The sequence below is a fragment of the Dermacentor albipictus genome, chromosome 1, assembly GCF_038994185.2.
Source record: "Dermacentor albipictus isolate Rhodes 1998 colony chromosome 1, USDA_Dalb.pri_finalv2, whole genome shotgun sequence".
NCBI lineage: Eukaryota > Metazoa > Arthropoda > Arachnida > Ixodida > Ixodidae > Dermacentor > Dermacentor albipictus.
In genome coordinates this window covers 228,136,775-228,151,648 of record NC_091821.1, presented here as the reverse complement: position 1 = coordinate 228,151,648, position 14,874 = coordinate 228,136,775, and the positions used below count along the sequence as shown (strand labels likewise).

The window sequence follows — 14,874 nt, the reverse complement described above, 5'->3', positions numbered from 1 at the left end:
AAGGTTTGGTGGCAGAAAAGTAGGGAGACCCCGAACAACGGAGGCGTACAAAAACAACGTTCCGAGTAGTGGTTCAGAAAGTTTGATGCTGGGAATTATTTTTGTGTGATTTTCTTCTCTTTTCCAAAAAGATAGACGGGGCATGAGGCACATGGTGCGCTCCGTCGTACGACCGTTCGCATTAGCAGCCGCACTCGACAGGTTCTCAAGAGCATCCGCCGCATGCGGCGTCGAATGGGAGACGGTGTTTCGCGGGCCATCGGCCTAAACCCAACCTGGCACCCTGTCGACGCGTACTAAAGAAAACAATGATAAAAAGCAAAATACATAAGCGCAAAAAAATACTTCCGACACCGGGAATCGAACCCGGGCCTCCTGGGTGAGAGCCAGGTATCCTAACCACTAGACCATGCCGGAGATGTATTGCGGTGCTTAATAGACCTCTCAAATAGAATAACGGCGCCTTAGAATACAACGGTAGAGATAAGATCAAGTGTAAATGGGCGCGTTAAGGCGCTCGACCGCGCTCTAGCCCGCAGAGTGCACTTTTTTTAAACTTAACGGCTAAAAAGCGACTTCCGGTGCGTGATTACGGAGCGCGCTCTACGCGCCCCATCCTGGAAACGGTGCGCGAGAGCGCGCGCCTGCTGCGGCTTCCGGAAAATGACGTGTTTCCTACTCTTGCAACTGATGCAAGTCCGTTCTCATTACCCACTCGTTCCCTCCCGCCGCTGCGCAGCCGGGCTAGGGTGGCTAGAACCCTAGCCGGGCGTCTGTAGATTCTCTCAGGCGAGATCGGGAACGCGTTGGCGCGCTTTGAGCTTGGCGCGAACGTTGAGCTTGCATCGCATACGTAAGCCGCTGCTGCTGCCTCCGCCGCCGCGCGTCAAGTTCATCTACCTCTTCATCGTCTAGCAAGAACTGCAGGAGTACGGTCGGCGAGGCCATTTGCGAAAAGCGCGCGAACTGCGATAGCCGAAGCAACCTAACATTCGCCAGACGGCGCGTTCGTGCACCCGAAAACAGTGGCTGTAGTTAAGCTGGTTAAGCTCCGAAGGCGTCGCACTCGAGCGTGCTCCTTTGGAGTTCGGAGCGCGCTAACTTAACGCGCCCAATAACTCCCCCCGCGTCGAATCGCACGCCGCGCACGCGATCAACTTACGATTGCCACGTAGGTCGGACGTCCGCAGGCAATGACAGAGCCGGTAGCGTGTACGTCATGGCCACGCGGTAGACCTGCAAAACACTTCTATGCGAAGCGGCTCGCCTGACTGGCGTACTTTCTCATCGCGACCAATGGCGACGGGAAAACTTAAATGAACAGACGTTGACTGCGTTGACGTATAGGCGCTTTATTACGAGCTGCGCACGCATCGCACCGGCTGTCCGCCACAGAATAGACGGCCGGCGAGCTAGGCCTATACCGTCTCCCAGCGATCGCAAGCTCGCCTGCTTGCTAGTTCGCTCCCATCGGCGTCGAAAAAGTCAAACGATTCCGTACACGTTGTGCCCATGTTGTGCCGACGAACATAGACGCTTCGGTATACGAGCTGCGTGCGATCGCGTCGTAAGCGCCACCGGTGTCGGATTCGACAGCCGAGCGAGCTATGCCTGCCGGCTCCTAGCCATCGGCAGGTGCCAACGGAGCCGACACTACAAACGCGGCCTTGCGGAAACACGCCTACGGTGTTCGCATAGACGTGTTTATATTGTCACCGTTTGTTTAAAACGAGATTGCAGTGCCAACATGTTTTAATTCACCTTCTTTGCGTAAGTTACGCAGAATTCAGAGCATCCATGCAGGGGCGCCGGTTCTGGGCGGAGGGCCGCTGGCTCATTCGTACCATGTGTACCGAATCGTCGTATGCGGAAAGTCGGACACGACGCACCGTACGACAGACCTCACGTAAAATCGCACCATGTGTCTCGCCGCTTGCGTTTTTCCAGCTTAGATATTTCCCAGGGTGCCTCAATGCACACGAAGCGGCAGGCGAGGAGGACATCGAAGCATCCTAGTTTTTCCCCCAGTGTGGTTAGTGCCAACCACTGACCTCCACTAGTGGAGATCAGTCCTGCCAACCTCTCCCTCATACAGAACCACTTCCTACTGTGTGGCTAGGGCTTTCTCAGCGGTAAAAACCGCACAGTATTCCAATAGCTCACTGTGGCAAGGGGAGCGTTCTCGCATTCTCCCCTTGAGACAGCTATAGCGTTTCGAGACACTGCATGGGGTTTTGAAGTGTCCCTTGAGGAAGTGGAGTTCGAAGTACCGGTAGGGTACACGTAAATACAGGTAATTACAAACATACATACTACTCTACGTACCTTACACTATTTTTCCACACATTCCCACCGGTCCAGACATTTGTACTATTGCAGCACTAAATTTGATATGGCCCTGTGGTAGAATTAGTCCAGATGACTGTGGGAACCACCGTCGGAATGCTGTCTTGGCTTCATTGTTACACGTGAATCGCACAGCCAGGAACATCTTCAACGGACTGAAAACGTGGAAATCACTGGGGGCGAAGTCTCGGCTGTATGGCGGATGGTCGAGGCTCTCCCAGTGAAATGACCGGAGCTTGTCGGCAGTTGTCACATCTATACTTCGTTGCTCGTACGCTGTGGATGTGTGAAGCACAACCGCCATCTTCAACAATATAGTTAATGTATATGCTCCAAGGGGACACTATCCAACAACTGACAGCAGTGCCATGCTACGAAGCTACAAACAGATGAGGCCAGGCTGGTCCAAGAAAGGTCCACCGCTGGGAATGGATATGTTGACTTCGCATTTACAGCCGTAACTTGGCTGAAAAATTGAATATATAGGGGCAAAGACTTTCTGATTCACTCTCGTAAAATCATTACAATGATTTTGCAGAAGCCTTACAAACAAATTATTGATTTATTTTAGAGGAGCAATTTGTCTGCCTTAGATGTATTATTAGGTGCACTTTACAGTGTTGTAACATAGTTTTTATAGTTTGGTTAGAGTTGTAAACTTGATACTTGAGCTTTTTTTTTTTTAACTTTACAATTTTCAACAATTGAGAAACAATGGGCAGCTTGAATAAAAAATCAGCTTCCTAGAGCAACTAGATTTCAACTTTTTCGTTTAAATGCAACAATCCTCATAGATTCAGTTCCTTTCTTTTTCAACATAAATTTTTTTCTGCTTCTTCTTGCAGTTTAGATAGTCTGTGCTTTCATATTTTTTTTGTTTACCACCTCCATCACACTGTACTTATTCTTTGTATTGCACCATTGTTGCTTTGCAAGAGAGGTTCCGATTATCACCTTATGTAGTGTAATTGATGTGTATACCTCTAATTTGTGTTGCATTTCTCAGAGTTTTAATACTTTACTATACACAGTTATGTTTAGTTTTTTGGTTACGTCAAGCAGATCCCTTGCATTTACCTTTTGAATTCTTGTTCTGGACATGTACTATCAGCGTCAAATGCAACGGGAACAGCGGAAACCGTAATTGAAGCTTTAGTGCATGCCATCCAGTCATCACCATCGACGGGCACGCACATCTAGTTTGAACTCACAGGGTTCACATCGTCCCCGCTGTGCAAGTGCTCCGGTATAAAATAGAATTCAGCGAGATAGCACGGGCCGGACATGCAGCTTTCTGGCATGAAGTGTTCAGAGCACACCACTTAAGTGTCTAAAACCTGCCAGTCTTATGGTCTCACGTTCAGCTCCCATGCTTTGTGTTTCGTGGGCTCTTTCGGAAACTTGAACATCACTCTTCGTTTGCTCGGCATACTCTGGCACCGAACCTCGTAGTTAGTAAGCAGACGTTTACCTTATTTCGTATAGCTGTCTAATAATTTGCTATCGCAATCAATGCTTCACCTTTTGAGTGAAACTGTGGCTTTTTTGAAAAAACTTAGACACTAACTTAAGCACAATAAAAAACAACAGACAAGTAGAAACAAACAGGACAGATATCCTGCATGTGAGCTTTTTTCAACCAACAAGCCAAGTTGTCTTAATAGCACTGAAAGCGAGTCGCACAACAAAAATGAAAAAAGAAAAAAGAACAAGGACATCTAACCATTTCTTGAATTGTGAATGTGAAAGCAGTAATGTACAACAGAACGCTGCTGAGCGGTCCTTCGAGTTTTGCGCTTAGAGTAATGTTTTAGAGTTTTCCTGCAGGGTATGTTACCGAGTTTTGCTGTTAAATTAGTGCGGGTTATCTTTTTTTTGTACAGTTTCTATGTTAGCATGTTGGCTGTAGACTTGACTCATTTGGACGATATTGCTGAGAAATCAAGGATGCTGCATGCCACTGACGTCCTGCACGACGAGAGACTGAGCAAGCAGCAGTGGCCACCAAGGCCGGCAGGTGCGCAGTGTCATGTTGCCTTATCTGCTTCATCGAGGCGTGCTGGTGACGTGGCGTCACGGCGATGCCCTCTCCCCTTACGCAACACCTGGTGCGCTACCACTGCAGCAGGTGTTCCGTTTTGCCCGCTTTGCTCCACTGAGGTGCACACCTGACAAAGCATAGCAGCCAATGGGATTTAGGTGCCGTTTCGCTGCTACAGACGCTGGCTTTTTCGCTAATGGGCCATTTGACGCTTTTGCATTAAAAAAAAAAGAAAGGGAAAAAAATTTAGGCGAGACTTGAGACGTAAACATGACGTAGTCCCTCGGCTCCATACGGAAGAATGGAGAGAAGGAAAGTCATTTACGGATGCTAGTCGAGGCAAAAGAAGAGTGAGTCTATGTTGGCATCGAACCTTGCCTGGCAGCATGGCAATCAGACAGTTCAATTTCTACAAATTGAATGAATTTGAAAAATGGATGCATTAGAAAGCATCCTGATGGCACTTTACAACCTTCAGTGTATAAACAAAATTTCCTATAGAGCCCAGTGAGGGGACCCTTCATGACCAATTAAATCATAAAGCGACGAGAACAGGTGCTTGCATTTTTTTCTCCCCCTTTTGTAGGTAGCTCAAGGCCCTTTTAAACAAAGCGTTTTTATTACATCAGGGACAGCAGCCCCAATCACGTCAACACCTCTCCTTGAGCACGTTTACGTCACAAGCATCGCCTTCTTTCTTTCTCTCCTCGCATTTAAATTTTGTGCAGTGCAGTTCCAGTGATGGTTTTGCACATTCTGCCTTTTATGAGAATTTCCCTTGTTTGTTGCTCCTGTCTACCTGCGCATGGCAAACGGAACCTGTAACTAGACAGGTGAAACCTACGTTTTTTAACATCTACTTCTGGAGAGTAAACTGGCTTCCCTGGAACTAAGGGTGAGTGGGCTTTCATTTAAATGTTCAGCTGTATTTGCAGCGTACATAAGTGTTAATATTTTGCACACACAATTGTAATAGCATGCTCTACACACTGCAACTGTTTGTTTTCAATGCCAAAATTTGTTGGGCAGCCCTCTAATAGTAGTCCCCTGTATAAACTTTGCACACAGCATCAGACATGACCTATGCACACGGAGCAAAAAACATTTAGGAGTGGAAACTCCACTGTTTGCGGCGACCAGAAAAAGTCACAAGCCTGCGGAGCCGTTATCGTGCTGGCGGCTTGGAAAGAAATTACCGCCATTGAGAGCGCGCCGGAACAACCGCCTGCCCGGGCGCTGCATATTTTTTTTTTTTCGCTGCGACTTCTCCGACGCGCCGCATGGCGCCGCCACTGTATATGGCCCCGTAGGTGCATACAACAATTGTGACCTTATCTGGTCGCCCGTGCTCACTCGCGCTGACGGGAGTTTCCCCTCCTAAATGTCTTGCTCCGTGCCTATGCACCAGTCACCAGAATTGTTTGTTTTCAATGCCGAAACCTGGTGGGTGGCCTTGTAATGTAGTCCCCTACATAAACTTTGCATACAGCATCAGACGAAGCCACAGCATTCATACATACTCCACATGCCCGGGCCGACAATACAAAATCTAGAAAACTTGCACATAAAAGCTGAACAGACATCAAACACTTGCAATTCAATCTTTATTAACCAACACACGCTGGTGCACCTTACCTTAACCATTTTGCAAGCAATAGTCAATATTTGTTTTTACTAGATTACTTCAACGCTGTCCCAGTAAGACAGCAAGAATAAAAAATGCAGAAAAACAACAATAATTAGAGTGACATCAATAACTTAACCTCATACGGTTAAATTTCACAATCATAATTCCTCCCAGCTATACCTTACTGGGTAAAACCATCACTGCAGTCGACATAACTATTAAATAAGGCCAGACATGCCAGCAAAGAAAAAGAAAAAAAGATAAGAGCACACAAAATTGCAATACCCAGAATTATTCTGAATGCAGAGCACTTCACATGCACACAGAGTCTGCAGCAATTGTGTCATGTGAGTTTCGAGTAGATTGATGGCGCAACTTTCCGATGAAGGTACTTGAGAATGTAGAGTGGCAAACAGCTCACCAACGTGATCACTGTAACTTTCCACAAGAATGCAGGGGTTTGAATAAACTGGGTATCTAAAAAGAAAAGAAGGATCTTCATATATTAACACACCAATGAGAACAAAAACAAGGTAGACGGTACAAGGCTGAAGGAATGCAAAGCACATAAAGCGGAGCTACCGAGATTGTCCTCTACAAACTCCACATTTGCAAAATATAACCCCTTCAGTTGCGGTGTACACATTTCTGTAAGCAACCTGTTCCTGCGAGTTTTGGCCAGTGGTGGCAAGGATACAAGTGTCTGAGACTCCATTGCATGTGAATCGAGCCCCCTGTACACTCAGAGTAGCAGGGGGTTTCAGTTCAGTGGGCGTAGTGTTACTACACACAACCGCTATAGTTAAAGTACTGCCATATTTGACGGGATGTTCGACATGCTGCGTTGTGTTAGCAATTGCAAGAAAATCTTTTTTTCCTTTCTTGTAACAGTTGTTATTAATTAAAAAACAAACATGACTGTGCACCATATTGATATTCAATTACTCTGTAATTATGCGTACTGACTAGAAAATGTACATAGCATCATCCTACTACCTTGACTTTTCTTCTATGAAGTCTGCAGCGCCTTGGAATAATGATGCTACTACCTTGACTTTTCTTCTATGAAGTCTGCAGCGCCTTGGAATAAAATTTTATAACTCTGACACATTGATCAGCAGTCCACCATAATTTTTGACTGAAGGGGTAATACACCTTTGTGCATGCTGTGCTTGTGAACAAACTACTACTGCACGTGCAAGAACATGCATAAGTGTCAAGTTCGCAATATAAGTGAAAACAAACAGCACTGCCTGAACTTACCAAAAAACTCGTTGAGAGCAAAAAGTGAAGCGACATATATGCCGAGGCTAAGCATTTCAGCAGCAATCATTAGCCAGTGCCAAGTGCGTATTGTCAAGGCAACCATCAGCAGCTCCGTCAAAATCAAAGATGTAAAACTGATGGAAACAATATGAATAAACTCATCTTCAAAGAGCAACAGTGCTCCATACATAATAATGCCACCTGCAAAAAAAGAAAAAGAAAAGTGAAGTCTGGTCAATTCAGTCTTAATGAACAAAAGAAAAAATGTTATCCAAGAAAGACTGTGCAGCTTGAGTAACCATAGAATAGACTACCTTGGTAAATGCTGATTAACACCCATATGAAGAATGTCTTGAAAGACAGAGATCGCCCCTGCAGAAGAAGGTGGCACAGCTTTTAAACACGGACCATTCTGTAATCATACTCGGCTAAGTGCAGTAACATATGAACAGTGCACAAAATATCAAGCAATCTGCAAAAGGAGGATAAAGTACCTTTGAAAGTTCCTTGTAAAGCTCAGGGTAAGTGAGGGCTATTTTTGGTTCCACATCTTGGTCCAGAACCAGTGAAAAAACAGGAAACATTGTATACACGGTGGCATACCTGAAATAATTAAAAATAAGATTAACAGTAATTATAAAAATGTTCTGTGAATGACCAAATGTCCTGTGAGCTGCCCTTACTCTAAAAGTTTGCAAAATTTACACTTTGGACAACACTCCTCTTCTTGGGTGCTGAATCCTTTTGCTTTTCTTGCTGGGCATGAACCCCATTCGTCAACACATTTCAAGTTGCACAGCCAAGCTGCGGCACCTGGTTAACTTAATCTGGTGGTTTGCACTTTCCTGATTAGCACACAAGACAGTTATATTTAAAACCTACATACATGTTGTGCAAAGGCCCTTCTTTTTTACCTATAGCAAGCGTCACTTTTTAGTAGTTCAGGCAAATATAAAGTCTGAACTATATATATATATGTATGTGTATATCAGGATATCCATAGCTAATATGGTCAAATAAGAAAATTATGTAGATTTTAGAATTATCAGAAAACATTTGGAAGATACAGGAGTAAGCCAACTCCCCCAATTAAGACACACAAAACAGCTAAGTTGTGTAACTTCACGCTTTCACTGGCAGGTATATTTTCGATTGTTCTTCAGCACCTGCTGGGTTTTCTTGTGCATTGGTTCAGTGAAAATTTCATGCTACATTGAGGCAATCTCTATCCTTGCTTTCTTCCGTTTCAGGTTTTGTCAACAATAATGAATCTTTCAGTCTGTGAAAGTTCGAACAGATCTGCCAAACAAGTTTTCCATGGCTGCCTTGCTGAGTATAAGCGAGACAGCCATGAGATATGCACTGTACTTACTGTCATCGATTTCGCTTACAAGTTTTTTTGTTTATATGACCTCTCCATAGATTGCACAAAAACAAAGTTGCCTTTTTGGCCCTACTTGCTGCTGTAGATGCAGTGAGTGCACTGTATACAGAAAACGAGTATACTCGGGAGTGGCAGGGGATGTGCGAGGGTCGGTTTCTGAGTGGTAGTCAAAGGGTAAAAGCAAAGATGTCCCCACAAGAAATGTGCTGCATATGCAAATGGAACTAGCAATGCTGGAGGAAACAGCATGTGTGAAGCTGTCAGTGCCATCAAAGAAAAAGAAAAAAAGAAATTGCAGTTTCACCTGACATAATGCAAAGCAGTGACATGATGGCTGGTGCAATATTATGCACAGTAAGTATTGCACTGTTTCACGCGGTGTCGGTTGTAGAAATCATTTTCAGATGTGCACAAGATGCTCCTTTCAAGTACTGGAACTGCAAGTCGTCTTCGTTTCTGGAGACACGGAGAAGTTGAGAGAGACATGTTTTCATCTTCCTTCTCTTTCGTCTTTCATCTACTCCGCCTCTTGCTTCTTGAGCGGACATGACAGTGCAATGGAGTTTTGAATTTCTTGGTGCTTTGAATGCTTGATGGATGAAGAAGGCTTTAAAGTAGAGGTGGAAGAATGTCATTTTTTTTCGAACACAAATGTGAATAGTAGAATAGAATAGTCAGACACAGACGCATATATTTACAACAGGAATATTTATTTCACTATAGTCCCCAATCGATAATTCGGACATTCTTGACTATTTGGACAGCTCTGTGACACCGCCACTAGCACCATAGACTTAATGTATAAGGATGAATGAAATTTCGGACACCTTGCAGTGTATAGTGCGATAATTTGGACTCCAACTGCTCGACTGTGTGCCAATTTGGCCACCTAGTCTAGCAGAAATAGCGATATTTTTGTTTTGATGTGTTACCGCAGCCTCCTGAAAACCGAAAATAGCGAAACTTAGTCGATCTAGCAGTCGCCGATAAGAATTCGGACTGTACTTTTGTCGGTCTGTAGCAACAGCATTACAATGGTCGAGATATGAGCTGCGATTTCGTAGCGATGCCTTCTATTTCATTCTGTGCCGCTCTTATCCACCGATCATGGCTGGCTGCTCCCATTGATAACATGTGTGGACCACTGACGAAGTGCGAATAGAGTGAAAAGAAGTTGCATAAAGGACACTGCTAGAAAATTGTGGACACGAAATATGTGGGGCAAAGGCAAGTGTATGTGCAAGCAGCAACACGCTGACTAACTTTGGCCATAGTCTAGGACGATCACTTTCGAAGATGTGTACTTTAATATTTCAATATTTCGAGTGACTAGCACCGGAAACGTAAATGGGCGAGAAGATTTCCACAGTGTGATAACATAGTGTGCTTGGCATTGTGCCAAGGATGCCATTGCTTGAAGACGTAGATGTGCCTTGCACTAGCCATACGAAATTGAAAGTGTCCTCGAAAGGGACGATCTGAGAATATGGCACATTTTTTTGGCATTTGTGTAATAAAGTTGCTCATTTTCAGGTGAATCCTTAATTTCAGACTCACGATTACTTGGGACTTTTCGGCGGTCCCCGTCGAGTCTGAATTATCGATCAGTGACTGCAATTGGGTACCACACCTGTACTGACTAATGCAAGGAAGACAGCTAGGTATCAGAAACAAAGAATCAGCTTTAAACACAAGATGATTAATTGTCATTAAAATAACAGCACAGATAGCCTCTTACCAACTTTAGAGCTCGGCTTCAAAGAAACTTTCCAAGAATGCTGCTGTATGACAAGTTTTCCAATAATGCAAAATAAATGGTTGCCAAAAAATTGGAGGACGCTTAAGCTTCGCCTTCAAGAGTGGAACGCGATAGCCTTCCCGTCGACCCGCCAATGGGTGTAAGACAATGGGCTACAGGGCAGCCATCACTTACGAGGCGCCCCGCATCAGACGCGGTGAGCGTCGAGCCATATGGTCGAGCAACGCGGCGTTCGGCGCAGCAACGAAACGTGCGCCTGAGCAAGCGGAGCGAACCAAAGAACTCGGTATCCCGGAGGGGGAAATGATGCACGCCAGCCAAACGCCGTGATCGGCACGGGCAGAGAGATAGAGAGATAGTGATCTAAAGAAAGGAAGGACGCTTGATTCTACAGAGGGAGCAAGGCGAAGCGTTGTCAGGGGAGAGAGTCCGAGCCGCGACAGCTCCAATGCGCGCGTGGCGCGCCATCTGTCGGGGCAGCGCCGTACATGGAGAGGAGGGGGTCTTCTGTGTTTGCCGCAAGATGGCTCTCCGTGTGCAGAAAGCGCAGAAGAAATGCAGCGAAACGCACTTCGCTACTCGTGTAATTGCGACTTCTGTAAGTTACATGTTCATAATTACCGATATACACCACCGTATAACTTTCCACGGCTCGTTTCGAAGGCAACACCGCATTCACTAGAGGCGCGTTTGTACCTTTTGGAAGCATCGAAATCGTGGCTGAGTGGTAGCGTCTCCGTCTCACACTCCGGAGACCCTGGTTCGATTCCCACCCAGCCCATCTTGGAAGTTGCTTTTTATTTATGGAGTGCCTGCCGTGATTTATCGCTCACGGTCAACGCCGCAAAACGCCGACGCCGACGACACCGGCTTTTCTGCGACACGAGCTCCTTAACGCTGTCGCGTTAAAATAGATCAGAAGTTGTGGAAAAAAAGAAAAGGCTGCTGAAGGACTTGTGTGCCATAAACACAAGTACATATAAAGACCCACTGCAAGGAGACACCACTGGTTGAAGCGCAAAAGACAACACCGTTACTTGACTAGACTGCCAAAAACACCAAATGACAGACTGCAAGCAGAAATCACAGGTTGACATATAGGCTTCTGTCACAAAACCAAAAACAAAGCTTGCATTACTTATTTGTTTTTTGGCATTGCTTTGAAGTCTTTTGTCATTATCTCGCTTGCGATAATTTTTGATACTTGGTTTAGCAGACAGAGAACAGTAACAAGACTTTAACAGTTGGTTGTTGCAAAACATTTGGTCAGTTCAAATATTCCAAAATACCGAACATAGCCCCTTTTTAAGTACAAATAGTTAGCGTGCAATATTCAATTTATATTCGAAACTTGCTTGGAATATTTGCCTACCCCTACTTTAAACAACTGAGCCACATGTAGTGTGTAATTAAATCTATGCGCTCACAGTTGCCGCAGAGCTGTTAGTGGTATGGGATTCAGTGATGACGGATGCTGGGACATCAAGAGGCAGTTCAATGGCCAATGTGCTTCTACCACCGAAGGTTCTTGGTGGATGATGTGTCTGAGTAGTTGAGGCCATGCTCGTGTCCACAGCATGCTGTCCCACTGCTGCTCAGGCCACTGATGTTGCTGGGTTGTGTTGGTGTCCACGGCCTACAGTCCTGCTGCCAAAGTGGCCTTAAGTCCTTAGGCCGTGCTGGTGTCTATGACCGGCTATCTTGCTGCCCGAAGCAGTTGGGTGGGTGACAAGCCTGAGCTGGAAGCCCTGCGGAAGATATATGAGGTTGCGCTCATATCCACAGCATGCTGTCCAGCTGCCGAAGTGCTTAGGACACTGATGTTTCTGGGCTGAGTCGGCATCCACAGCCTACTTTCCTGCTGCTGAAGTGGCTGTGGAAGTCCTTAAGCACTGGTGTCTATGACCGGCTATAATGCTGCCTGAAGCAGTTGGGCGAGTGACAAGCATGAGCTGGGAGTCCTGCGAAGGATATATGAGGATGTGCTCATATCCGCAGCATGCTGTTTAGCTGCTGAAGTGCACAGGTCACAGATGTTCCTGGGCTGTGTTGGTGTCCGCAGCCTACTGTCCTGCTGCTGAAGTGGCTGGGGAAGTCCTTACACAGTGCTGGTGTCCATGACCGGCTATCTTGCTGCCCGAAGCAGTGGGGTGGGAGACAAGCTTCAGCTGGAAGCCCTGCGGAGGCTATATCACATACTGCGCATGGCACTGCTAATAGGCTATTTGCTGACATTCAACAACTTCCCATGGAACTATATGGACAACAGCATAGAAGCCCCACTGTTGCAGTTTTCCTGCAACCGTGGCTAAGTCTGTGACTAAGTCTGTCAATCGAGCGCTGATCAGGGCTATGGCATGTATTGCGCTCGCAGAGTGAACATGCTATAGAAAAGTTAATGTAAGAGCGTCATATGCACAAATAGTTTTTTAATTGTATCATGTCCATATGCTGGCTTTATTCAGTTAGTGCCGAACTTCCGGTGTGTGATAGTTGTTTTTCGTCGTGTATCAGTGTCTCCTCTTTGAGTCCGAATTGAAGGACATTTATGGATAAGCTTGCAGATGAACAGGAAACCAGGACAAAAAAAAAGATACAGAGGTGAAAAAGTGAAAAGGATGAGCGCTAGCCCAACGTTTGTCCTGTCCACTTTTTTGCCTCTGTATGTCTTTTTCACAAGTACGTGTGGTTTGGACTAAACACTGACTGATAAATTGCAGAGCATGGCATCTGCCAATCATAGCATGTCAGCCAATCACAGTAGCTTCCATTGGGCAACTGTGCTCTCCAGGCACCATATTATTCTTTACTGTAGCATCACTGCTTTGTAATATGGCCGAAAGCTTCAATTTAAAAACAAGTTCTTTATTACCTTTTTGAAAAGTACTTTGGTATTCGTGTGACAGTTGCCACCGCACATCGGTGGACATCAAAATGATAAGGTGAGTGAGCCCTTAACAGTTATCGCTATAAAGGAGAAAAAGGGCTCCAATATAGGTATTAATCGGACCTAGTTGGCTAGACATTTAGAGGAAAGCAGCATTGAGAAATGGGATGAAGAAGAGATGCTCCGGTAAAGGGTTATCTAGTGGGCTCTATTTCTTTCAACACATTAACTTCCGTAGAGAGCTGGGTTTATCCACTCAATTCTCATTTATGCTCCCAAAAATGAGTTAAAACTTGTCCACACTAAAAAGTGCCTTCCTCCTATGCCAAGAACCAGTTCAGTAGGTCTACGTTTCTTTTTTAATCATAGTTGTAAACATAGATGGTTCATATATCGAACAAGATATGGAAATCTGACTTGAAAGTGTTTTTTATGCTGGCAACAAGGAAAATTATGTCATTATTGGTGCAAGTTGTCTGAATGAGTCAGACAACTTAAGAGCATGTAGTCTTGCTGGTCACTTCTGCAGGTATACTCCTCACACTTAAATGCCAAAATCCTACAAGATGCCGCTTCATGTGCTTAAAAAGATCAGAAAAGGACAAGTAAAAACACACAAAGGAAACCTGAATGTGGTCCTAAGGCTATGAAATGGCGCTACATGCTATATATTTGGAGGTACACCATGTGAAGACAAGTCTTGCAGCATAATAGTGTCACAGATGACAGCCTAGAGCTCTGCACAAAAGCAAGGACATGGAAATTATGATGTTTCTGTAGCTCCTTCAACAATGTTCCAAATACTAACAGCAAGTTGTGCAATAGAGCACTCTCTCTTGGTAAAAAGATCTTTTTTTTCGTGTTTTCTAGAAATAAGAGTGATTCATTTGAATAGATCAGCAGACTTGCCTTGGTGTGCAGCTTCCATTGGGCACTTCAAAAAGTTCAGGGCACTGAATTTTTATTCTTTTTCGGAAGTAATGCAGTAGGTAAACAGTCAAAGGCCAACTATGGTTATGAGTAGTACAGTCGAACCTGACTATATCAAACCCGTTTAGATCGAATTATTTTGTATATTGCACAATTTCTGAACATGGTATAGTTACTTTGAATATATATATAGCAAAGATTACGCTGAAATCAAACAAAAACAGCAGCGACTCCCGATATATCGAGCGTCAAGGGGTTGAAACATGACCCCAGAAGTTGGCTCTCCCTCGCGGTGGCAAGAAAACCTGGTGGCGCGGTTCCATCTAACCGCTCTCCCTACCGTGACCACGCTGCGTCGGGTGATCCTTCGACACAAAAAATGATCCTGGCCCACCTGCAGCACTTGCTCAGACAGCCAGTCAGAGGTTCTTGTGGCCTCGTCGTGCAAGGTGGCGCAAGCGCGAGTTCTTTCGCTGCTTTTCTGGTTCATTGCGTTTGCGCCTTGTGGGCCTTCTTCTGCAGTGTTGCTATGAAGCAGCAGAATTTGCCTTTTGCCGTGAAGCTTGAAATCATAAATCGGGTTGAGCACGGTGAGAAGTCGGATGTCCCCGCAGCCTGCAAGATTCCGAGGAGC

General features: G+C 45.2%; 1 protein-coding gene and 1 non-coding gene across 8 annotated transcripts in view; both read right to left on the bottom strand.

Annotated features, from left to right (window-relative positions):
• Window positions 1-345: 345 nt before the first annotated feature.
• Window positions 346-417, bottom strand: TRNAE-CUC (transfer RNA glutamic acid (anticodon CUC)). The gene has a single exon. It is a non-coding gene; the product is annotated as a tRNA-Glu (tRNA).
• Window positions 418-5,974: 5,557 nt separating this feature from the next.
• The window catches only part of LOC139054251 (probable phospholipid-transporting ATPase IIB), an 84,356-nt gene continuing 75,456 nt past the window's right edge, over window positions 5,975-14,874 (bottom strand). For 6 of the 7 annotated variants that reach the window (XM_070530971.1, XM_070530974.1, XM_070530972.1 and 3 more), the window contains 4 exons: window positions 7,775-7,883; window positions 7,595-7,652; window positions 7,278-7,481; window positions 5,975-6,491 (listed from right to left, as the gene is read on the bottom strand). In XM_070530971.1, coding sequence (XP_070387072.1) covers window positions 6,358-6,491; window positions 7,278-7,481; window positions 7,595-7,652; window positions 7,775-7,883 — 505 coding nt within the window. In that variant the 3' untranslated portion in view covers window positions 5,975-6,357. Of the gene's footprint in view, window positions 6,492-7,277; window positions 7,482-7,594; window positions 7,653-7,774; window positions 7,884-14,661; window positions 14,856-14,874 lie in introns of those variants that run through there. The other variant, XM_070530977.1, reaches the window with a different exon arrangement.